We start from the raw sequence: 25,116 nt of genomic DNA, 5'->3' as shown, positions 1-25,116 counted from the left end.
TACCACACACAGCTGCACCACACAGGTATACCACACATAGCTGCACCACACAGGTGTACCACACAGGTGTACCACACATAGCTGCAACACACAGGTGTACCACACATAGCTGCACCACACAGTTGTGCCACACATAGCTGCACCACACAGGTGTACCACACACAGCTGCACCACACAGGTGTACCACACACAGCTGCACCACACAGGTGTACCACACACAGCTGCAACACACAGCTGCACCACATAGCTGCACCACACAGCTGCACCACACAGCTGCACCACACAGCTGTACCACACAGGTGTACCACACACAGCTGCACCACACAGGTGTACCACACACAGCTGCACCACACAGGTGTACCACACATAGCTGCACCACACATAGCTGCACCACACAGCTGTACCACACAGGTGTACCACACACAGCTGCACCACACAGGTGTACCACACATAGCTGCACCACACAGCTGGACCACACAGGTGTACCACACACAGCTGCACCACACAGGTGTACCACACATAGCTGCACCACACAGCTGCACCACACAGGTGTACCACACACAGCTGCACCACACAGGTGTACCACACACAGCTGCACCACACAGGTGTACCACACACAGCTGCACCACACAGCTGCACCACACAGGTGTACCACACACAGCTGCACCACACAGGTGTACCACACACAGCTGCACCACACAGGTGTACCACACACAGCTGCACCACACAGGTGGACCACACATAGCTGCACACACAGCTGCACAACACAGGTGTACCACACACAGCTGCACCACACAGGTGTACCACACAGCTGCACCACACAGGTGTACACACATAGCTGCACCACACAGCTACACCACACAGGTGTACCACACACAGCTGCACCACACAGGTGTACCACACACAGCTGCACCACACAGGTGTACCACACATAGCTGCACCACACAGGTGTACCCCACACAGGTGTACCACACACAGCTGCACCACACAGGTGTACCACACATAGCTGCACCACACAGGTGTAGCACACATAGCTGCACCACACAGGTGTACCACACATAGCTGCACCACACAGCTGCACCACACAGCTGCACCACACATAGCTGCACCACACAGCTGCACCACACAGGTGTACCACACATAGCTGCACCACACAGGTGTAGCACACATAGCTGCACCACACAGCTGCACCACACAGCTGCACCACACAGCTGCACCACACAGCTGCACCACACAGGTGTACCACACATAGCTGCACCACACAGGTGTACCACACATAGCTGCACCACACAGCTGCACCACACAGGTGTACCACACATAGCTGCACCACACAGCTGCACCATACAGGTGTAGCACACATAGCTGCACCACACAGGTGTAGCACACACAGCTGCACCACACAGCTGCACCACACAGCTGCACCACACAGCTGCACCACACAGCTGCACCACACAGGTGTACCACACATAGCTGCACCACACAGCTGCACCATACAGGTGTAGCACACATAGCTGCACCACACAGGTGTAGCACACACAGCTGCACCACACAGCTGCACCACACAGCTGCACCACATAGGTCACAAGGGATCCTCTACTAGATAACTTCACCAAGATAGGTTAGCGAGTTCAAAGCAGAACTGCAACTCTGGCCTTGTTACAGCGACTAACTGACCACACCAGTAACCAGTGACAACTCTAGCTCTTGTCCCTTTTAAGTCACTTTTTAATGTCCTTTTACAAAAACTAACCTAACGTAATGTAACGCAACAGCTAATGAAGAAAATAATAGTTGAAAATATACGGAAAGTTTTTGAAAGTTAGCGTTGTTAAATAATTTGTATTGTAACCCTGATAACCCTGAACCCCTGACAACCCTGAACCCCTGACAACCCTGAACCCCTGACAACCCTGAACCCCTGATAACCCTGAACCCCTGACAACCCTGAACCCCTGACAACCCTGAACCCCTGATAACCCTGTACCCCTAACAACCCTGAACCCCTGACAACCCTGAACCCCTGATAACCCTGAACCCCTGACAGCCTTGTACCCCTGATAACCCTGAACCCCTGACAACCCTGAACCCCTGATAACCCTGAACCCCTGATAACCCTGTACCCCTGACAACCCTGAACCCCTGATAACCCTGTACCCCTGACAACCCTGTACCCCTGATAACCCTGTACCCCTGACAACCCTGAACCCCTGATAACCCTGAACCCCTGACAACCCTGTACCCCTGATAACCCTGTACCCCTGACAACCCTGAACCCCTGATAACCCTGAACCCCTGACAACCCTGTACCCCTGACAGCCTTGTACCCCTGACAACCTTGTACCCCTGACAACCCTGAACCCCTGACAACCTTGTACCCCTGACAACCCTGTACCCCTGACAACCTTGTACCCCTGACAACCCTGAACCCCTGACAACCTTGTACCCCTGACAACCCTGTACCCCTGACAGCCTTGTACCCCTGACAACCCTGAACCCCTGACAACCTTGTACCCCTGACAACCCTGTACCCCTGACAGCCTTGTACCCCTGACAACCCTGAACCCCTGACAGCCTTGTACCCCTGACAACCCTGTACCCCTGACAGCCTTGTACCCCTAACAACCCTGTACCCCTGACAGCCTTGTACCCCTGACAACCCTGAACCCCTGACAGCCTTGTACCCCTGACAACTCTGTACCCTTGACAGCCTTGTACCCCTGACAACCCTGAACCCCTGACAGCCTTGTACCCCTGACAACCCTGTACCCCTGACAGCCTTGTACCCCTGACAACCCTGAACCCCTGACAACCTTGTACCCCTGACAACCCTGTACCCCTGACAGCCTTGTACCCCTGACAACCCTGAACCCCTGACAGCCTTGTACCCCTGACAACCCTGTACCCCTGACAGCCTTGTACCCCTGACATCCTTGTACCCCTGACAACCCTGTACCCCTGACAGCCTTGTACCCCTGACAACCTTGTACCCCTGACAACCCTGAACCCCTGACAGCCTTGTACTCCTGACAACCTTGTACCCCTGACAACCCTGAACCCCTGACAGCCTTGTACCCCTGACAACCCTGAACCCCTGACAACCCTGTACTTCTGACAGCCTTGTACCCCTGACAACCCTGAACCCCTGACAACCCTGTACCCCTGACAGCCTTGTACCCCTGACAACCCTGAACCCCTGACAACCCTGTACCCCTGACAGCCTTGTAACCCAGATAACCCTGAACCCCTGACAACCCTGTACCCCTGACAGCCTTGTACCCCTGACAACCCTGAACCCCTGACAACCCTGTACCCCTGACAGCCTTGTACCCCTGACAACCCTGAACCCCTGACAACCCTGTACCCCTGACAGCCTTGTAACCCAGATAACCCTGAACCCCTGACAACCCTGTACCCCTGACAGCCTTGTACCCCTGACAACCCTGAACCCCTGACAACCCTGTACCCCTGACAGCCTTGTAACCCAGATAACCCTGAACCCCTGACAACCCTGTACCCCTGACAGCCTTGTAACCCAGATAACCCTGAACCCCTGACAACCCTGTACCCCTGACAGCCTTGTACCCCTGACAACCCTGAACCCCTGACAACCCTGTACCCCTGACAGCCTTGTAACCCTGATAACCCTGAACCCCTGACAACCCTGTACTCCTGACAGCCTTGTACCCCTGACAACCCTGAACCCCTGACAACCCTGTACCCCTGACAGCCTTGTACCCCTGACAACCCTGAACCCCTGACAACCCTGTACCCCTGATAACCCTGAACCCGTGACAACCCTGTACCCCTGACAACCCTGTACCCCTGACAACCCTGAACCCCTGACAGCCTTGTACCCCTGACAACCTGTACCTCTGACAACCCTGAACCCCTGACAACCCTGTACCCCTGACAACCCTGTACCCCTGACAACCCTGTACCCCTGACAACCCTGAACCCCTGACAACCCTGAACCCTTGACAACCCTGTACCCCTGACAACCCTGAATCCCTGACAACCCTGTACTTCTGACAGCCCTGAATCCCTGACAACCCTGAACCTCTGACAACCCTGTACCCCTGACACCCCTGTACCCCTGACAACCCTGAATCCCTGACAACCCTGTACTCCTGACAGCCCTGAACCCCTGACAACCCTGAACCCCTGACAGCCCTGAACCTCTGACAACCCTGTACCCCTGACACCCCTGTACCCCTGACAACCCTGAATCCCTGACAACCCTGTACTCCTGACAGCCCTGAACCCCTGACAACCCTGAACCCCTGACAGCCCTGAACCCCTGACAACCCTGTACCCCTTGAGGGTGTTATACCTGGAGGGTGTTATACCTGGAGGGTGTTATACCTGCAGCTGCACCACACAGGTGTACCACACACAGCTGCACCACACAGGTGTACCACACATAGCTGCACCACACATAGCTGCACCACACAGCTGTACCACACAGGTGTACCACACACAGCTGCACCACACAGGTGTACTACACATAGCTGCACCACACAGCTGGACCACACAGGTGTACCACACACAGCTGCACCACACAGGTGTACCACACATAGCTGCACCACACAGCTGCACCACACAGGTGTACCACACACAGCTGCACCACACAGGTGTACCACACACAGCTGCACCACACAGGTGTACCACACATAGCTGCACCACACAGCTGCACCACACAGGTGTACCACACATAGCTGCACCACACAGGTGTACCACACACAGCTGCACCACACAGGTGTACCACACACAGCTGCACCACACAGGTGTACCACACATAGCTGCACCACACAGCTGCACAACACAGGTGTACCACACACAGCTGCACCACACAGGTGTACCACACACAGCTGCACCACACAGGTGTACCACACACAGCTGCACCACACAGGTGTACCACACATAGCTGCACCACACAGCTGCACCACACAGGTGTACCACACATAGCTGCACCACACAGGTGTACCACACACAGCTGCACCACACAGGTGTACCACACACAGCTGCACCACACAGGTGTACCACACATAGCTGCACCACACAGCTGCACAACACAGGTGTACCACACACAGCTGCACCACACAGGTGTACCACACAGCTGCACCACACAGGTGTACCACACATAGCTGCACCACACAGCTACACCACACAGGTGTACCACACACAGCTGCACCACACAGGTGTACCACACACAGCTGCACCACACAGGTGTACCACACATAGCTGCACCACACAGGTGTACACCACACAGGTGTACCACACACAGCTGCACCACACAGGTGTACCACACATAGCTGCACCACACAGGTGTAGCACACATAGCTGCACCACACAGGTGTACCACACATAGCTGCACCACACAGCTGCACCACACAGCTGCACCACACAGCTGCACCACACAGCTGCACCACACAGGTGTACCACACATAGCTGCACCACACAGGTGTAGCACACATAGCTGCACCACACAGCTGCACCACACAGCTGCACCACACAGCTGCACCACACAGCTGCACCACACAGGTGTACCACACATAGCTGCACCACACAGGTGTACCACACATAGCTGCACCACACAGCTGCACCACACAGGTGTACCACACATAGCTGCACCACACAGCTGCACCATACAGGTGTAGCACACATAGCTGCACCACACAGGTGTAGCACACACAGCTGCACCACACAGCTGCACCACACAGCTGCACCACACAGCTGCACCACACAGCTGCACCACACAGGTGTACCACACATAGCTGCACCACACAGCTGCACCATACAGGTGTAGCACACATAGCTGCACCACACAGGTGTAGCACACACAGCTGCACCACACAGCTGCACCACACAGCTGCACCACATAGGTCACAAGGGATCCTCTACTAGATAACTTCACCAAGATAGGTTAGCGAGTTCAAAGCAGAACTGCAACTCTGGCCTTGTTACAGCGACTAACTGACCACACCAGTAACCAGTGACAACTCTAGCTCTTGTCCCTTTTAAGTCACTTTTTAATGTCCTTTTACAAAAACTAACCTAACGTAATGTAACGCAACAGCTAATGAAGAAAATAATAGTTGAAAATATACGGAAAGTTTTTGAAAGTTAGCGTTGTTAAATAATTTGTATTGTAACCCTGATAACCCTGAACCCCTGACAACCCTGAACCCCTGACAACCCTGAACCCCTGACAACCCTGAACCCCTGATAACCCTGAACCCCTGACAACCCTGAACCCCTGACAACCCTGAACCCCTGATAACCCTGTACCCCTAACAACCCTGAACCCCTGACAACCCTGAACCCCTGATAACCCTGAACCCCTGACAGCCTTGTACCCCTGATAACCCTGAACCCCTGAAAACCCTGAACCCCTGATAACCCTGAACCCCTGATAACCCTGTACCCCTGACAACCCTGAACCCCTGATAACCCTGTACCCCTGACAACCCTGTACCCCTGATAACCCTGTACCCCTGACAACCCTGAACCCCTGATAACCCTGAACCCCTGACAACCCTGTACCCCTGATAACCCTGTACCCCTGACAACCCTGAACCCCTGATAACCCTGAACCCCTGACAACCCTGTACCCCTGACAGCCTTGTACCCCTGACAACCGTGTACCCCTGACAACCCTGAACCCCTGACAACCGTGTACCCCTGACAACCCTGTACCCCTGACAACCTTGTACCCCTGACAACCCTGAACCCCTGACAACCTTGTACCCCTGACAACCCTGTACCCCTGACAGCCTTGTACCCCTGACAACCCTGAACCCCTGACAACCTTGTACCCCTGACAACCCTGTACCCCTGACAGCCTTGTACCCCTGACAACCCTGAACCCCTGACAGCCTTGTACCCCTGACAACCCTGTACCCCTGACAGCCTTGTACCCCTGACAACCCTGTACCCCTGACAGCCTTGTACCCCTGACAACCCTGAACCCCTGACAGCCTTGTACCCCTGACAACTCTGTACCCTTGACAGCCTTGTACCCCTGACAACCCTGAACCCCTGACAGCCTTGTACCCCTGACAACCCTGTACCCCTGACAGCCTTGTACCCCTGACAACCCTGAACCCCTGACAACCTTGTACCCCTGACAACCCTGTACCCCTGACAGCCTTGTACCCCTGACAACCCTGAACCCCTGACAGCCTTGTACCCCTGACAACCCTGTACCCCTGACAGCCTTGTACCCCTGACATCCTTGTACCCCTGACAACCCTGTACCCCTGACAGCCTTGTACCCCTGACAACCTTGTACCCCTGACAACCCTGAACCCCTGACAGCCTTGTACTCCTGACAACCTTGTACCCCTGACAACCCTGTACCCCTGACAGCCTTGTACCCCTGACAACCCTGAACCCCTGACAACCCTGTACTTCTGACAGCCTTGTACCCCTGACAACCCTGAACCCCTGACAACCCTGTACCCCTGACAGCCTTGTACCCCTGACAACCCTGAACCCCTGACAACCCTGTACCCCTGACAGCCTTGTAACCCAGATAACCCTGAACCCCTGACAACCCTGTACCCCTGACAGCCTTGTACCCCTGACAACCCTGAACCCCTGACAACCCTGTACCCCTGACAGCCTTGTACCCCTGACAACCCTGAACCCCTGACAACCCTGTACCCCTGACAGCCTTGTAACCCAGATAACCCTGAACCCCTGACAACCCTGTACCCCTGACAGCCTTGTACCCCTGACAACCCTGAACCCCTGACAACCCTGTACCCCTGACAGCCTTGTAACCCAGATAACCCTGAACCCCTGACAACCCTGTACCCCTGACAGCCTTGTAACCCAGATAACCCTGAACCCCTGACAACCCTGTACCCCTGACAGCCTTGTACCCCTGACAACCCTGAACCCCTGACAACCCTGTACCCCTGACAGCCTTGTAACCCTGATAACCCTGAACCCCTGACAACCCTGTACTCCTGACAGCCTTGTACCCCTGACAACCCTGAACCCCTGACAACCCTGTACCCCTGACAGCCTTGTACCCCTGACAACCCTGAACCCCTGACAACCCTGTACCCCTGACAACCCTGAACCCGTGACAACCCTGTACCCCTGACAACCCTGTACCCCTGACAACCCTGAACCCCTGACAGCCTTGTACCCCTGACAACCTGTACCTCTGACAACCCTGAACCCCTGACAACCCTGTACCCCTGACAACCCTGTACCCCTGACAACCCTGTACCCCTGACAACCCTGAACCCCTGACAACCCTGAACCCTTGACAACCCTGTACCCCTGACAACCCTGAATCCCTGACAACCCTGTACTTCTGACAGCCCTGAATCCCTGACAACCCTGAACCTCTGACAACCCTGTACCCCTGACACCCCTGTACCCCTGACAACCCTGAATCCCTGACAACCCTGTACTCCTGACAGCCCTGAACCCCTGACAACCCTGAACCCCTGACAGCCCTGAACCTCTGACAACCCTGTACCCCTGACACCCCTGTACCCCTGACAACCCTGAATCCCTGACAACCCTGTACTCCTGACAGCCCTGAACCCCTGACAACCCTGAACCCCTGACAGCCCTGAACCCCTGACAACCCTGTACCCCTTGAGGGTGTTATACCTGGAGGGTGTTATACCTGGAGGGTGTTATACCTGCAGCTGCACCACACAGGTGTACCACACACAGCTGCACCACACAGGTGTACCACACATAGCTGCACCACACATAGCTGCACCACACAGCTGTACCACACAGGTGTACCACACACAGCTGCACCACACAGGTGTACTACACATAGCTGCACCACACAGCTGGACCACACAGGTGTACCACACACAGCTGCACCACACAGGTGTACCACACATAGCTGCACCACACAGCTGCACCACACAGGTGTACCACACACAGCTGCACCACACAGGTGTACCACACACAGCTGCACCACACAGGTGTACCACACATAGCTGCACCACACAGCTGCACCACACAGGTGTACCACACATAGCTGCACCACACAGGTGTACCACACACAGCTGCACCACACAGGTGTACCACACACAGCTGCACCACACAGGTGTACCACACATAGCTGCACCACACAGCTGCACAACACAGGTGTACCACACACAGCTGCACCACACAGGTGTACCACACACAGCTGCACCACACAGGTGTACCACACACAGCTGCACCACACAGGTGTACCACACATAGCTGCACCACACAGCTGCACCACACAGGTGTACCACACATAGCTGCACCACACAGGTGTACCACACACAGCTGCACCACACAGGTGTACCACACACAGCTGCACCACACAGGTGTACCACACATAGCTGCACCACACAGCTGCACAACACAGGTGTACCACACACAGCTGCACCACACAGGTGTACCACACAGCTGCACCACACAGGTGTACCACACATAGCTGCACCACACAGCTACACCACACAGGTGTACCACACACAGCTGCACCACACAGGTGTACCACACACAGCTGCACCACACAGGTGTACCACACATAGCTGCACCACACAGGTGTACACCACACAGGTGTACCACACACAGCTGCACCACACAGGTGTACCACACATAGCTGCACCACACAGGTGTAGCACACATAGCTGCACCACACAGGTGTACCACACATAGCTGCACCACACAGCTGCACCACACAGCTGCACCACACAGCTGCACCACACAGCTGCACCACACAGGTGTACCACACATAGCTGCACCACACAGGTGTAGCACACATAGCTGCACCACACAGCTGCACCACACAGCTGCACCACACAGCTGCACCACACAGCTGCACCACACAGGTGTACCACACATAGCTGCACCACACAGGTGTACCACACATAGCTGCACCACACAGCTGCACCACACAGGTGTACCACACATAGCTGCACCACACAGCTGCACCATACAGGTGTAGCACACATAGCTGCACCACACAGGTGTAGCACACACAGCTGCACCACACAGCTGCACCACACAGCTGCACCACACAGCTGCACCACACAGCTGCACCACACAGGTGTACCACACATAGCTGCACCACACAGCTGCACCATACAGGTGTAGCACACATAGCTGCACCACACAGGTGTAGCACACACAGCTGCACCACACAGCTGCACCACACAGCTGCACCACATAGGTCACAAGGGATCCTCTACTAGATAACTTCACCAAGATAGGTTAGCGAGTTCAAAGCAGAACTGCAACTCTGGCCTTGTTACAGCGACTAACTGACCACACCAGTAACCAGTGACAACTCTAGCTCTTGTCCCTTTTAAGTCACTTTTTAATGTCCTTTTACAAAAACTAACCTAACGTAATGTAACGCAACAGCTAATGAAGAAAATAATAGTTGAAAATATACGGAAAGTTTTTGAAAGTTAGCGTTGTTAAATAATTTGTATTGTAACCCTGATAACCCTGAACCCCTGACAACCCTGAACCCCTGACAACCCTGAACCCCTGACAACCCTGAACCCCTGATAACCCTGAACCCCTGACAACCCTGAACCCCTGACAACCCTGAACCCCTGATAACCCTGTACCCCTAACAACCCTGAACCCCTGACAACCCTGAACCCCTGATAACCCTGAACCCCTGACAGCCTTGTACCCCTGATAACCCTGAACCCCTGACAACCCTGAACCCCTGATAACCCTGAACCCCTGATAACCCTGTACCCCTGACAACCCTGAACCCCTGATAACCCTGTACCCCTGACAACCCTGTACCCCTGATAACCCTGTACCCCTGACAACCCTGAACCCCTGATAACCCTGAACCCCTGACAACCCTGTACCCCTGATAACCCTGTACCCCTGACAACCCTGAACCCCTGATAACCCTGAACCCCTGACAACCCTGTACCCCTGACAGCCTTGTACCCCTGACAACCTTGTACCCCTGACAACCCTGAACCCCTGACAACCTTGTACCCCTGACAACCCTGTACCCCTGACAACCTTGTACCCCTGACAACCCTGAACCCCTGACAACCTTGTACCCCTGACAACCCTGTACCCCTGACAGCCTTGTACCCCTGACAACCCTGAACCCCTGACAACCTTGTACCCCTGACAACCCTGTACCCCTGACAGCCTTGTACCCCTGACAACCCTGTACCCCTGACAGCCTTGTACCCCTGACAACCCTGTACCCCTGACAGCCTTGTACCCCTGACAACCCTGTACCCCTGACAGCCTTGTACCCCTGACAACCCTGAACCCCTGACAGCCTTGTACCCCTGACAACTCTGTACCCTTGACAGCCTTGTACCCCTGACAACCCTGAACCCCTGACAGCCTTGTACCCCTGACAACCCTGTACCCCTGACAGCCTTGTACCCCTGACAACCCTGAACCCCTGACAACCTTGTACCCCTGACAACCCTGTACCCCTGACAGCCTTGTACCCCTGACAACCCTGAACCCCTGACAGCCTTGTACCCCTGACAACCCTGTACCCCTGACAGCCTTGTACTCCTGACAACCTTGTACCCCTGACAACCCTGTACCCCTGACAGCCTTGTACCCCTGACAGCCCTGTACCCCTGACAACCCTGAACCCCTGACAACAACCTTGTACCCCTGACAACCCTGAACCCCTGACAGCCTTGTACCCCTGATAACCCTGTACCCCTGACAGCCTTGTACCCCTGACAACCCTGAACCCCTGACAGCCTTGTACCCCTGACAACCCTGAACCCCTGACAACCCTGTACCCCTGACAGCCTTGTACCCCTGACAACCCTGAACCCCTGACAACCCTGTACCCCTGACAGCCTTGTACCCCTGACAACCCTGAACCCCTGACAACCCTGTACCCCTGACAGCCTTGTAACCCAGATAACCCTGAACCCCTGACAACCCTGTACCCCTGACAGCCTTGTACCCCTGACAACCCTGAACCCCTGACAGCCTTGTACCCCTGATAACCCTGTACCCCTGACAGCCTTGTACCCCTGACAACCCTGAACCCCTGACAGCCTTGTACCCCTGACAACCCTGAACCCCTGACAACCCTGTACCCCTGACAGCCTTGTACCCCTGACAACCCTGAACCCCTGACAACCCTGTACCCCTGACAGCCTTGTACCCCTGACAACCCTGAACCCCTGACAACCCTGTACCCCTGACAGCCTTGTAACCCAGATAACCCTGAACCCCTGACAACCCTGTACCCCTGACAGCCTTGTACCCCTGACAACCCTGAACCCTTGACAACCCTGTACCCCTGACAGCCTTGTACTCCTGACAACCCTGAACCCCTGACAACCCTGTACCCCTGACAGCCTTGTAACCCTGATAACCCTGAACCCCTGACAACCCTGTACCCCTGACAGCCTTGTACCCCTGACAACCCTGAACCCCTGACAACCCTGTAACCCTGACAGCCTTGTAACCCTGATAACCCTGAACCCCTGACAACCCTGTACTCCTGACAGCCTTGTACCCCTGACAACCCTGAACCCCTGACAACCCTGTACCCCTGACAGCCTTGTACCCCTGACAACCCTGAACCCCTGACAACCCTGTACCCCTGATAACCCTGAACCCGTGACAACCCTGTACCCCTGACAACCCTGTACCCCTGACAACCCTGAACCCCTGACAGCCTTGTACCTTTGACAACCTGTACCTCTGACAACCCTGAACCCCTGACAACCCTGTACCCCTGACAACCCTGTACCCCTGACAACCCTGTACCCCTGACAACCCTGAACCCCTGACAACCCTGAACCCCTGACAACCCTGTACCCCTGACAACCCTGAATCCCTGACAACCCTGTACTTCTGACAGCCCTGAATCCCTGACAACCCTGAACCCCTGACAACCCTGTACCCCTGACACCCCTGTACCCCTGACAACCCTGAATCCCTGACAACCCTGTACTCCTGACAGCCCTGAACCCCTGACAACCCTGAACCCCTGACAGCCCTGAACCCCTGACAACCCTGTACCCCTTGAGGGTGTTATACCTGGAGGGTGTTATACCTGGAGGGTGTTATACCTGGAGGGTGTTATACCTGGAGGGTGTTCCGAGGGACAGTGCTCCCGAGACCCGGTCCACAACCAGTGAAGTTAGAACTCAGTTAGGCTGAAGTTAATTTCCACTGAATTACTACATCGGAGATAGACCTTTACAGACGCCTGGACGAACTGATGGCGGAGGTACCAAGAATCAAGATACTGGGAGAGGAAGAAGGTGCTCCTTCCCTCGAGTCTAAGATCCTGGAACTCGACAAGAAACTCAAGGCTTTGCAGGTGAGTGAAGGGCTGTCAGGTGGCTCTCCCCCGCAAATTCTTAGTGTCATATGTGATACATAAGACTGATGGACTGATTACATCGACTCCAGGCTAAGGGACTGATTACCTCAAACTCCTTCTGACCTTCACCATTCTTCATGTATAGGACCGATGAAGCCACTGTGTGGCGAAAAGTGTCCACAATAGAAACAGCCAAGTGTTACACATGTGTCTAATTTGTCAACTTGTCGGTTCTCTGAACCATTTATCTATAAAGAAAGATTTACTCGTATGTAAAAAAGACAAAACAGGTCTGTTTGTGACTTGATTAATTAAAGAGTAAGACACAACAATCAAGTATCATTATTGTGAGTGAACGGTTCACCTGCTGGGTAGACTTCTTCAGTCAAATATAGAGACAGTAGGCATGGTATTGAAGTAAAGATGATGTAATTAATCCATCAACTTTGGAGAAAAAGTATTTGAGCTGGTCAGTCCCTCAGTCTGGGCTCTTCACCGACCGAAAAGTTTGCACTTCATCTGTATCTGTTCTTCAGTACTGTTGTCATTACGCTGCTGTACACAGTTACCTTCCCATCAGGAGCGGTATGACACCAAACTAAGAGAACGCGAAGTGGAGGTGCTGGAGCTGAGGGAGGCGCTGGAGGAGCAGAAGGTGGACAACAGAAGACTCCTTCAAGACCTCACTAACCGTTTGGACGCCGAGGAGACCTCTAGTGACAGACTCTTCAGCGACCTCACCAGGACCAAGCAGGTAGGGTCTTATTAGTGTTGTCAGGAGAGAAGTGTTGAACTCATGACAGTCATGCTGGAGAATGATGTGATTTAATCTGATAAAGAGAAGGGTGTTTCCGAGTCTTTAGATCAAGAACTCTTCACCAGCATGAAGACAGATGCTCTGAAAGGAAATGGACAGGGACGGATCTGCTATGAAACTAATGAAGCTTAAGCTTCAGGGCCCCTCATCCCCGAGGGACCCCAAAAGTCACTTAAAAATTTTGGGCCTACTGTATCAGAAGGGATTTTAAAAATAATAACATTAATAATAGTGTAATTCAGTACAAAATAATAGTTAAAATCAAAATTAAAAGGTTACTAAAGTATAATGTAGGTTGTTGCTGGTTGTGATAGTGACGCCATGACAGCTCAAGCTTCAGGGCCACAAAAAAGTAGGACCGTCACTGATGCTGGGTATGTGAAGGCAGAGAAGAAAGAATTGAATCATTGATTTATAGGACTGAAGCTGCTGGTGAGGGTGATTGATGGTGATTTATGGTGATAGTGGCGACTGAAGTAAATGAATGAGAGGGTGGTAGTGATTATTCAAAGATAAATAACTTATTGCTGTTGTTGTTCTGTTTGCAGACGTTGTCGCAGAGTAAGATTGAGGTGGCAGCGCTGAGGGAGAAGGTGGGTGAGACCAGGGTTGCTGACGTACTCATGTTCGTTAAGAACCTGGCTATACAGGCCAACAGAACCGTGGAAAGCCTGCATGCCGAGGTCAGACAGCTCCGGGATGACCAGGTACAGGGGCGTGTGCAAGCATAAGGGGCAGGGGGGGTCAGTGTGGTGGACTGTGGTACACCAGGTACAGGGGCCTGTGCAAGCATCAGGGGCAGGGGGGGTCAGTGTGGTGGACTGTGGTACACCAGGTACAGGGGCCTGTGCAAGCATCAGGGGCAGGGGGGTCAGTGTGGTGGACTGTGGTACACCAGGTACAGGGGCCTGTGCAAGCATCAGGGGCAGGGGGGTCAGTGTGGTGGACTGTGGTACACCAGGTACAGGGGCCTGTGCAAGCATCAGGGGCAGGGGGGTCAGTGTGGTGGACTGTGGTACACCAGGTACAGGGGCCTGTGCAAGCATCAGGGGCAGGGGGGGTCAGTGTGGTGGACTGTGGTACACCAGGTACAGGGGCCTGTGCAAGCATCAGGGGCAGGGGGGTCAGTGTGGTGGACTGTGGTACACCAGGTACAGGGGCCTGTGCAAGCATCAGGGGCAGGGGGGTCAGTGTGGTGGACTGTGGTACACCAGGTACAGGGGCCTGTGCAAGCATCAGGGGCAGGGGGGGTCAGTGTGGTGGACTGTGGTACACCAGGTACAGGGGCCTGTGCAAGCATCAGGGGCAGGGGGGTCAGTGTGGTGGACTGTGGTACACCAGGTACAGGGGCCTGTGCAAGCATCAGGGGCAGGGGGGGTCAGTGTGGTGGACTGTGGTACACCAGGTACAGGGGCCTGTGCAAGCATCAGGGGCAGGGGGGTCAGTGTGGTGGACTGTGGTACACCAGGTACAGGGGCCTGTGCAAGCATCAGGGGCAGGGGGGGTCAGTGTGGTGGACTGTGGTACACCAGGTACAGGGGCCTGTGCAAGCATCAGGGGCAGGGGGGTCAGTGTGGTGGACTGTGGTACACCAGGTACAGGGGCCTGTGCAAGCATCAGGGGCAGGGGGGTCAGTGTGGTGGACTGTGGTACACCAGGTACAGGGGCCTGTGCAAGCATCAGGGGCAGGGGGGTCAGTGTGGTGGACTGTGGTACACCAGGTACAGGGGCCTGTGCAAGCATCAGGGGCAGGGGGGTCAGTGTGGTGGACTGTGGTACACCAGGTACAGGGGCCTGTGCAAGCATCAGGGGCAGGGGGGTCAGTGTGGTGGACTGTGGTACACCAGGTACAGGGGCCTGTGCAAGCATCAGGGGCAGGGGGGTCAGTGTGGTGGACTGTGGTACACCAGGTACAGGGGCCTGTGCAAGCATCAGGGGCAGGGGACTCAGTGTGGTGGACTGTGGTATATTATTAAGGGGTTAATGCATCGTCATTATGAAACAAATTTTTCCATACTTAGAAGATGAGCAATTTTTTTGTTGAAAAGGGCTGAGTTCACTAAACTACGAAGATCCCACAACTTAGAATAAAGAAACTGAATGTGCAAGTGCGGAGTGAAGAGTGAGGAAGGAGGCGGCTGGGATATGACAGGTTGATGTCACCTGTCAGGTAGAGAGAGTCAGGTCATAACAATGTTGGTAGAATTACCGACAATATGTAAAGTAAAAGGACACAAGTGCAACTAATGTAACATTTTATTGTGGCAACGTTTCGCTCTTCAGGAGCTTTGTCAAACCGTAACGGCTTGACAAAGCTTTGTCAAGCCGTTACAGCTTAACAAAGCTCCTGAAGAGCAAAACGTTGACACAATAAAATGTTAAATTAGTTGCACTTGAGTCCTTTTACTTTACAGAGTCAGGCCACATTAACTAGGCAGAACTGCCCGATGTCAAGAAAACTTGCAAGAGGCAGAGACAACCAGATTAATTTCCCAGACCCCACTAACACAACATGGATAGCCCATACAGGTTTGACAATTTTTCGCGAATTATTATATAGTCATAGAATAACCGCAGTGTGGAGTACATTCACTCGAGTCCTTAGTACGAGTACATTGTGCCACTCAAAACACCTTAAAAAAAGGAACAGCACACCAGAGGTAAGTATCAGTTATACTTATACCTGATATAACACCCACATATTACTGTTCATCGTCACGTTAAAACTTAACATCTCTAAATCCATGAACGATGTATCAGAATTATTCAACTTTTACATGCCATATATATAAGTGTAGATGTATTGAGCCTTGTGCTTCGTGACTTTGAACCCGTCATGTTAGGTTCAGTTAAATAATTGGTAAGCCTTTCCAGATTATATATATATAATCTGAAAAAAAAAAAAAATATGTATATATATATATATATATATATATATATATATATATATATATATATATATATATATATATATATATATATATATATATATATATATATATATATATATATGTCGTGCCGAATAGGCAGAACTTGCGATCTTGGCTTAAATAGCAACGCTCATCTTGCCATATAGGACAAGTGAAAATTTGTGTATGCAATAATTTCGCCAAAATCATTCTGAACCTAACGAAAAAAATATATTTCACTGTGTTTGTTTAGTATTAAATTATTGTAAACAAATCTAAAATATATTTAGTTGGGTTAGGGTAAAATAAATTGCGCTTGTTATAATAAGGTTAGGTAAGTTTTCTAAGTTTCTTTTGGTGCAAAATTATAACCCTTTACATCAACATTAATGAAAAAAAAAATATATTTAAACGTATAGGAGAAAATTTTAGAAAGGACTTAATTTTAAATGAGTTCTTGCTAATTGACCAGTTTTACATATTCGGCACGATATATATATATATATATATATATATATATATATATATATATATATATATATATATATATATATATATATATATATATATATATATATATATATATATATCCAAGCTGTAATTAGGTATCTGGGTACCTAATTACTGCTGAAGTGCCAGTACCTTTGGGAAGAGAATCAAACAACCTAAGTGACAATAAGCCAGTAGTGTGTGGCTTTCATGGGTTATCCTGGGTTACTAACCTTCCCAGGTTAATAATGACGAAGAGAGATGTTATGAAGATCCGCTGTTGTGTGTTGTTGCAGGTGACAGCCCTGGAGGCGAGAGTGGACGCTGTCAACGCTAAGTCCAGGGAGAATGCGGTCAGTTATGACGTGATGTTTCTTCATTGTTCTGTCCCTGTGTCTGTCTTGTGTTCCTGTGTCTGTCTTGTGTCCCTGTGTCTGTCTTGTGTTCCTGTGTCTGTCTTGTGTTCCTGTGTCTGTCTTGTGTTCCTGTGTCTGTCTTGTGTCCCTGTGTCTGTCTTGTGTCCCTGTGTCTGTCTTGTGTTCCTGTGTCTGTCTTGTGTTCCTGTGTCTGTCTTGTATTCCTGTGTCTGTCTTGTGTTCCTGTGTCTGTCTTGTGTTCCTGTGTCTGTCTTGTGTTCCTGTGTCTGTCTTGTGTTCCTGTGTCTGTCTTGTGTCCCTTTGTCTGTCTTGTGTTCCTGTGTCTGTCTTGTGTTCCTGTGTCTGTCTTGTGTTCCTGTGTCTGTCTTGTGTTCCTGTGTCTGTCTTGTGTTCCTGTGTCTGTCTTGTGTCCCTTTGTCTGTCTTGTGTTCCTGTGTCTGTCTTGTGTTCCTGTGTCTGTCTTGTGTTCCTGTGTCTGTCTTGTGTTCCTGTGTCTGTCTTGTGTCCCTTTGTCTGTCTTGTGTTCCTGTGTCTGTCTTGTGTTCCTGTGTCTGTCTTGTGTTCCTGTGTCTGTCTTGTGTTCCTGTGTCTGTCTTGTGTTCCTGTGTCTGTCTTGTGTTCCTGTGTCTGTCTTGTGTTCCTGTGTCTGTCTTGTGTCCCTTTGTCTGTCTTGTGTTCCTGTGTCTGTCTTGTGTTCCTGTGTCTGTCTTGTGTTCCTGTGTCTGTCTTGTGTTCCTGTGTCTGTCTTGTGTTCCTGTGTCTGTCTTGTGTTCCTGTGTCTGTCTTGTGTTCCTGTGTCTGTCTTGTGTTCCTGTGTCTGTCTTGTGTTCCTGTGTCTGTCTTGTGTCCCTGTGTCTGTCTTGTGTTCCTGTGTCTGTCTTGTGTCCCTGTGTCTGTCTTGTGTCCCTGTGTCTGTCTTGTGTTCCTGTGTCTGTCTTGTGTTCCTGTGTCTGTCTTGTGTCCCTGTGTCTGTCTTGTGTTCCTGTGTCTGTCTTGTGTTCCTGTGTCTGTCTTGTGTCCCTGTGTCTGTCTTGTGTTCCTGTGTCTGTCTTGTGTCCCTGTGTCTGTCTTGTGTTCCTGTGTCTGTCTTGTGTTCCTGTGTCTGTCTTGTGTCCCTGTGTCTGTCTTGTGTTCCTGTGTCTGTCTTGTGTCCCTGTGTCTGTCTTGTGTTCCTGTGTCTGTCTTGTGTCCCTGTGTCTGTCTTGTGTTCCTGTGTCTGTCTTGTGTCCCTGTGTCTGTCTTGTGTCCCTGTGTCTGTCTTGTGTCCCTGTGTCTGTCTTGTGTCCCTGTGTCTGTCTTGTGTCCCTGTGTCTGTCTTGTGTCCCTGTGTCTGTCTTGTGTCCCTGTGTCTGTCTTGTGTCCCTGTGTTTGTCTTGTGTCCTCTGTGTCTGTCTTGTGTCCCTGTGTCTGTCTTGTGTCCCTGTGTCTGTCTTGTGTTCCTGTGTCTGTCTTGTGTCCCTGTGTCTGTCTTGTGTTCCTGTGTCTGTCTTGTGTTCCTGTGTCTGTCTTGTGTCCCTGTGTCTGTCTTGTGTCCCTGTGTTTGTCTTGTGTCCCCTGTGTCTGTCTTGTGTCCCTGTGTCTGTCTTGTGTCCCTGTGTCTGTCTTGTGTCCCTGTGTCTGTCTTGTGTCCCTGTGTCTGTCTTGTGTCCCTGTGTCTGCCTTGTGTCCCTGTGTCTGTCTTGTGTCCCTGTGTCTGTCTTGTGTCCCTGTGTCTGCCTTGTGTCCCTGTGTCTGCCTTGTGTCCCTGTGTCTGTCTTGTGTCCCTGTGTCTGCCTTGTGTCCCTGTGTCTGCCTTGTGTCCCTGTGTCTGTCTTGTGTCCCTGTGTCTGTCTTGTGTCCCTGTGTCTGTCTTGTGTCCCTGTGTCTGTCTTGTGTCCCTGTGTCTGCCTTGTGTCCCTGTGTCTGTCTTGTGTCCCTGTGTCTGTCTTGTGTCCCTGTGTCTGTCTTGTGTCCCTGTGTCTGTCTTGTGTCCCTGTGTCTGTCTTGTGTCCCTGTGTCTGTCTTGTGTCCCTGTGTCTGCCTTGTGTCCCTGTGTCTGCCTTGTGTCCCTGTGTCTGTCTTGTGTCACTGTGTCTGCCTTGTGTCCCTGTGTCTGTCTTGTGTCCCTGTGTCTGTCTTGTGTCCCTGTGTCTGTCTTGTGTCCCTGTGTCTGTCTTGTGTCCCTGTGTCTGTCTTGTGTCCCTGTGTCTGTCTTGTGTCCCTGTGTCTGTCTTGTGTCCCTGTGTCTGTCTTGTGTCCCTGTGTCTGTCTTGTGTCCCTGTTTCTGTCTTGTGTCCCTGTGTCTGCCTTGTGTCCCTGTGTCTGCCTTGTGTCCCTGTGTCTGTCTTGTGTCACTGTGTCTGCCTTGTGTCCCTGTGTCTGTCTTGTGTCCCTGTGTCTGTCTTGTGTCCCTGTGTCTGTCTTGTGTCCCTGTGTCTGTCTTGTGTCCCTGTGTCTGTCTTGTGTCCCTGTGTCTGTCTTGTGTCCCTGTGTCTGTCTTGTGTCCCTGTGTCTGTCTTGTGTCCCTGTGTCTGTCTTGTGTCCCTGTTTCTGTCTTGTGTCCCTGTGTCTGCCTTGTGTCCCTGTGTCTGTCTTGTGTCCCTGTGTCTGTCTTGTGTCACTGTGTCTGCCTTGTGTCCCTGTGTCTGTCTTGTGTCCCTGTGTCTGTCTTGTGTCCCTGTGTCTGTCTTGTGTCCCTGTGTCTGTCTTGTGTCCCTGTGTCTGTCTTGTGTCCCTGTGTCTGTCTTGTGTCCCTGTGTCTGTCTTGTGTCCCTGTGTCTGTCTTGTGTCCCTTGTGTCCCTGTGTCTGCCTTGTGTCCCTGTGTCTGCCTTGTGTCCCTGTGTCTGTCTTGTGTCACTGTGTCTGCCTTGTGTCCCTGTGTCTGTCTTGTGTCCCTGTGTCTGTCTTGTGTCCCTGTTTCTGTCTTGTGTCCCTGTGTCTGCCTTGTGTCCCTGTGTCTGCCTTGTGTCCCTGTGTCTGTCTTGTGTCACTGTGTCTGCCTTGTGTCCCTGTGTCTGTCTTGTGTCCCTGTGTCTGTCTTGTGTCCCTGTGTCTGTCTTGTGTCCCTGTGTCTGTCTTGTGTCCCTGTGTCTGTCTTGTGTTCCTGTGTCTTTCTTGTGTTCCTGTGTCTGTCTTGTGTTCCTGTGTCTGTCTTGTGTCCCTTTGTCTGTCTTGTGTCCCTGTGTCTGTCTTGTGTCCCTGTGTCTGTCTTGTGTCCCTGTTTCTGTCTTGTGTCCCTGTGTCTGCCTTGTGTCCCTGTGTCTGTCTTGTGTTCCTGTGTCTGTCTTGTGTTCCTTTGTCTGTCTTGTGTCCCTGTGTCTGTCTTGTGTTCCTGTGTCTGTCTTGTGTTCCTGTGTCTGTCTTGTGTTCCTGTGTCTGTCTTGTGTCCCTTTGTCTGTCTTGTGTCCCTGTGTCTGTCTTGTGTCCCTGTGTCTGTCTTGTGTCCCTGTTTCTGTCTTGTGTCCCTGTGTCTGCCTTGTGTCCCTGTGTCTGTCTTGTGTTCCTGTGTCTGTCTTGTGTTCCTTTGTCTGTCTTGTGTTCCTTTGTCTGTCTTGTGTCCCTGTGTCTGTCTTGTGTTCCTTTGTCTGTCTTGTGTTCCTGTGTCTGTCTTGTGTTCCTATGTCTGTCTTGTGTCCCTGTGTCTGTCTTGTGTCCCTTTGTCTGTCTTGTGTCCCTGTGTCTGTCTTGTGTCCCTGTGTCTGTCTTGTGTCCCTGTTTCTGTCTTGTGTCCCTGTGTCTGCCTTGTGTCCCTGTGTCTGTCTTGTGTTCCTGTGTCTGTCTTGTGTTCCTTTGTCTGTCTTGTGTCCCTGTGTCTGTCTTGTGTCCCTGTGTCTGTCTTGTGTCCCTGTGTCTGTCTTGTGTCCCTGTGTCTGTCTTGTGTTCCTGTGTCTGTCTTGTGTCCCTGTGTCTGTCTTGTGTTCCTGTGTCTGTCTTGTGTCCCTGTGTCTGTCTTGTGTCCCTGTGTCTGTCTTGTGTCCCTGTGTCTGTCTTGTGTTCCTGTGTCTGTCTTGTGTCCCTGTGTCTGTCTTGTGTTCCTGTGTCTGTCTTGTGTTCCTGTGTCTGTCTTGTGTCCCTGTGTCTGTCTTGTGTCCCTGTGTCTGTCTTGTGTCCCTGTGTCTGTCTTGTGTTCCTGTGTCTGTCTTGTGTCCCTGTGTCTGTCTTGTGTCCCTGTGTCTGTCTTGTGTTCCTGTGTCTGTCTTGTGTCCCTGTGTCTGTCTTGTGTTCCTGTGTCTGTCTTGTGTCCCTGTGTCTGTCTTGTGTCCCTGTGTCTGTCTTGTGTTCCTGTGTCTGTCTTGTGTCCCTGTGTCTGTCTTGTGTTCCTGTGTCTGTCTTGTGTCCCTGTGTCTGTCTTGTGTCCCTGTGTCTGTCTTGTGTTCCTGTGTCTGTCTTGTGTCCCTGTGTCTGTCTTGTGTTCCTGTGTCTGTCTTGTGTTCCTGTGTCTGTCTTGTATCCCTGTGTCTGTCTTGTGTCCCTGTGTCTGTCTTGTGTTCCTGTGTCTGTCTTGTATCCCTGTGTCTGTCTTGTGTCCCTGTGTCTGTCTTGTGTTCCTGTGTCTGTCTTGTATCCCTGTGTCTGTCTTGTGTCCCTGTGTCTGTCTTGTGTTCCTGTGTCTGTCTTGTGTTCCTGTGTCTGTCTTGTATCCCTGTGTCTGTCTTGTGTCCCTGTGTCTGTCTTGTGTTCCTGTGTCTGTCTTGTGTTCCTGTGTCTGTCTTGTATCCCTGTGTCTGTCTTGTGTCCCTGTGTCTGTCTTGTGTTCCTGTGTCTGTCTTGTGTTCCTGTGTCTGTCTTGTGTTCCTGTGTCTGTCTTGTGTTCCTGTGTCTGTCTTGTGTTCCTGTGTCTGTCTTGTGTTCCTGTGTCTGTCTTGTGTCCCTGTGTCTGTCTTGTGTTCCTGTGTCTGTCTTGTGTCCCTGTGTCTGTCTTGTGTCCCTGTGTCTGTGTCTGTCCTGTGTTGTGTTCCTGTGTCTGTCTTGTGTTCCTGTGTCTGTCTTGTGTCCCTGTGTCTGTCTTGTGTTCCTGTGTCTGTCTTGTGTTCCTGTGTCTGTCTTGTGTCCCTGTGTCTGTCTTGTGTTCCTGTGTCTGTCTTGTGTCCCTGTGTCTGTCTTGTGTTCCTGTGTCTGTCTTGTGTTCCTGTGTCTGTCTTGTGTCCCTGTGTTCCTGTGTCTGTCTTGTGTTCCTGTGTCTGTCTTGTGTTCCTGTGTCTGTCTTGTGTCCCTGTGTCTGTCTTGTGTTCCTGTGTCTGTCTTGTGTCCCTGTGTCTGTCTTGTGTTCCTGTGTCTGTCTTGTGTTCCTTCCTGTGTTTTGTCTGTCTTCTATGTCCGTATTTGTCTCTCTTCCTGATTTGCCTCTCTCTCTCTCTCTCTCTCTCTCTCTCTCTCTGTCTCTCTGTCTCTCTCTGTCTCTCTGTCTCTCTCTCTCTCTCTGTCTCTCTCTCTCTCTTATTTATATCAACATTTCTTATCTTAACAAAATATTTTCACAATAATCGTGATAATAACGATTATAAGTTATTTTTATTATTATTAATATTATTATTTTCGCTATAATTCTTATTTTCCAACACATTTTGTCCTCTATATTAATGGAGTTGTTATGTTTGCAGGATGGTGTCCAAAAGTTACGGCAGGTAAGACAGAGTACATGACAGTACCTTAGAGTACATGAGTGCCTGAGAGTACCTAAGAGTACATGAGTGCCTGAGAGTACCTAAGAGTACATGAGTGCCTGGGAGTCCCTAAGAGTACATGAGTGCCTGGGAGTCCCTAAGAGTACATGAGTGCCTGAGAGTACCTAAGAGTACATGAGTGCCTGGGAGTCCCTAAGAGTACATGAGTGCATAAGAGTACCTAAGAGTATATGAGTGCCTGAGAGTCCCTAAGAGTACATGAGTGCCTGAGAGTACCTAAGAGTACATGAGTGCCTGGGAGTCCCTAAGGGTACATGAGTGCCTGAGAGTACCTAAGAGTACATGAGTGCATAAGAGTACCTAAGAGTACATGAGTGCCTGAGAGTCCCTAAGAGTACATGAGTGCCTGAGAGTACCTAAGAGTACATGAGTGCCTGAGAGTCCCTAAGAGTACATGAGTGCCTGAGAGTACCTAAGAGTACATGAGTGCCTGGGAGTACCTAATAGTACATGAGTGCCTGAGAGTCCCTAAGAGTACATGAGTGCCTGAGAGTACCTAAGAGTACATGAGTGCCTGGGAGTACCTAATAGTACATGAGTGCCTGAGAGTCCCTAAGAGTACATGAGTGCCTGAGAGTACCTAAGAGTACATGAGTGCCTGGGAGTACCTAATAGTACATGAGTGCCTGAGAGTCCCTAAGAGTACATGAGTGCCTGAGAGTACCTAAGAGTACATGAGTGCCTGGGAGTACCTAATAGTACATGAGTGCCTGAGAGTCCCTAAGAGTACATGAGTGCCTGAGAGTACCTAAGAGTACATGAGTGCCTGAGAGTACCTAAGAGTACATGAGTGCCTGAGAGTACCTAAGAGTACATGAGTGCCTGAGAGTACCTAAGAGTACATGAGTGCCTGGGAGTACCTAATAGTACATGAGTGCCTGAGAGTACCTAAGAGTACATGAGTGCCTGAGAGTACCTAAGAGTACATGAGTGCCTGAGAGTACCTAAGAGTACATGAGTGCCTGAGAGTACCTAAGAGTACATGAGTGCCTGAGAGTACCTAAGAGTACATGAGTGCCTGAGAGTACCTAAGAGTACATGAGTGCCTGGGAGTCCCTAAGAGTACATGAGTGCCTGAGAATCCCTAAGAGTACATGAGTGCCTGAGAGTCCCTAAGAGTACATGAGTGCCTGAGAGTACCTAAGAGTACATGAGTGCCTGAGAGTCCCTAAGAGTACATGAGTGCCTGGGAGTCCCTAAGAGTACATGAGTGCCTGAGAATCCCTAAGAGTACATGAGTGCCTGAGAGTCCCTAAGAGTACATGAGTGCCTGAGAGTACCTAAGAGTACATGAGTGCCTGAGAGTACCTAAGAGTACATGAGTGCCTGAGAATCCCTAAGAGTACATGAGTGCCTGAGAGTACCTAAGAGAACCTGATAGTACCTGAGAATTCAGGAGAGTACTAAAGAGTACACAGGAGTTCCTAAGGGTACATAAGAATACCCATGAGTACAAGAAGGTACCCAAGAGTACATGGGAGGACATGAGTACCTAAGTGTACAAGAGAGTACATGAGAATACATGAGAGGGCACTAGAGTACATG

The 25,116-nt window shown here is 51.5% G+C and overlaps 1 protein-coding gene across 9 annotated transcripts in view; it reads left to right on the top strand.

Annotated features, from left to right (window-relative positions):
- LOC128698953 (uncharacterized) overlaps positions 1–25,116 on the top strand; it is a 70,629-nt gene that overhangs the window by 29,784 nt on the left and 15,729 nt on the right. For 6 of the 9 annotated variants that reach the window (XM_070096920.1, XM_070096917.1, XM_070096925.1 and 3 more), the window contains exons 3-7: positions 13,195–13,312; positions 13,896–14,069; positions 14,681–14,839; positions 17,827–17,883; positions 23,488–23,511. In XM_070096920.1, coding sequence (XP_069953021.1) covers positions 13,195–13,312; positions 13,896–14,069; positions 14,681–14,839; positions 17,827–17,883; positions 23,488–23,511 — 532 coding nt within the window. The remainder of the gene's footprint in view (positions 1–13,194; positions 13,313–13,895; positions 14,070–14,680; positions 14,840–17,826; positions 17,884–23,487; positions 23,512–25,116) is intronic. The other 3 variants (XM_070096923.1, XM_070096924.1, XM_070096922.1) reach the window with 3 other exon arrangements.

The sequence above is a fragment of the Cherax quadricarinatus genome, chromosome 55, assembly GCF_038502225.1.
Source record: "Cherax quadricarinatus isolate ZL_2023a chromosome 55, ASM3850222v1, whole genome shotgun sequence".
NCBI classification, from domain to species: Eukaryota; Metazoa; Arthropoda; class Malacostraca; order Decapoda; family Parastacidae; genus Cherax; species Cherax quadricarinatus.
The sequence above is the reverse complement of the archived record's forward strand: the minus strand, read 5'-3'. Positions and strand labels throughout refer to the sequence as shown.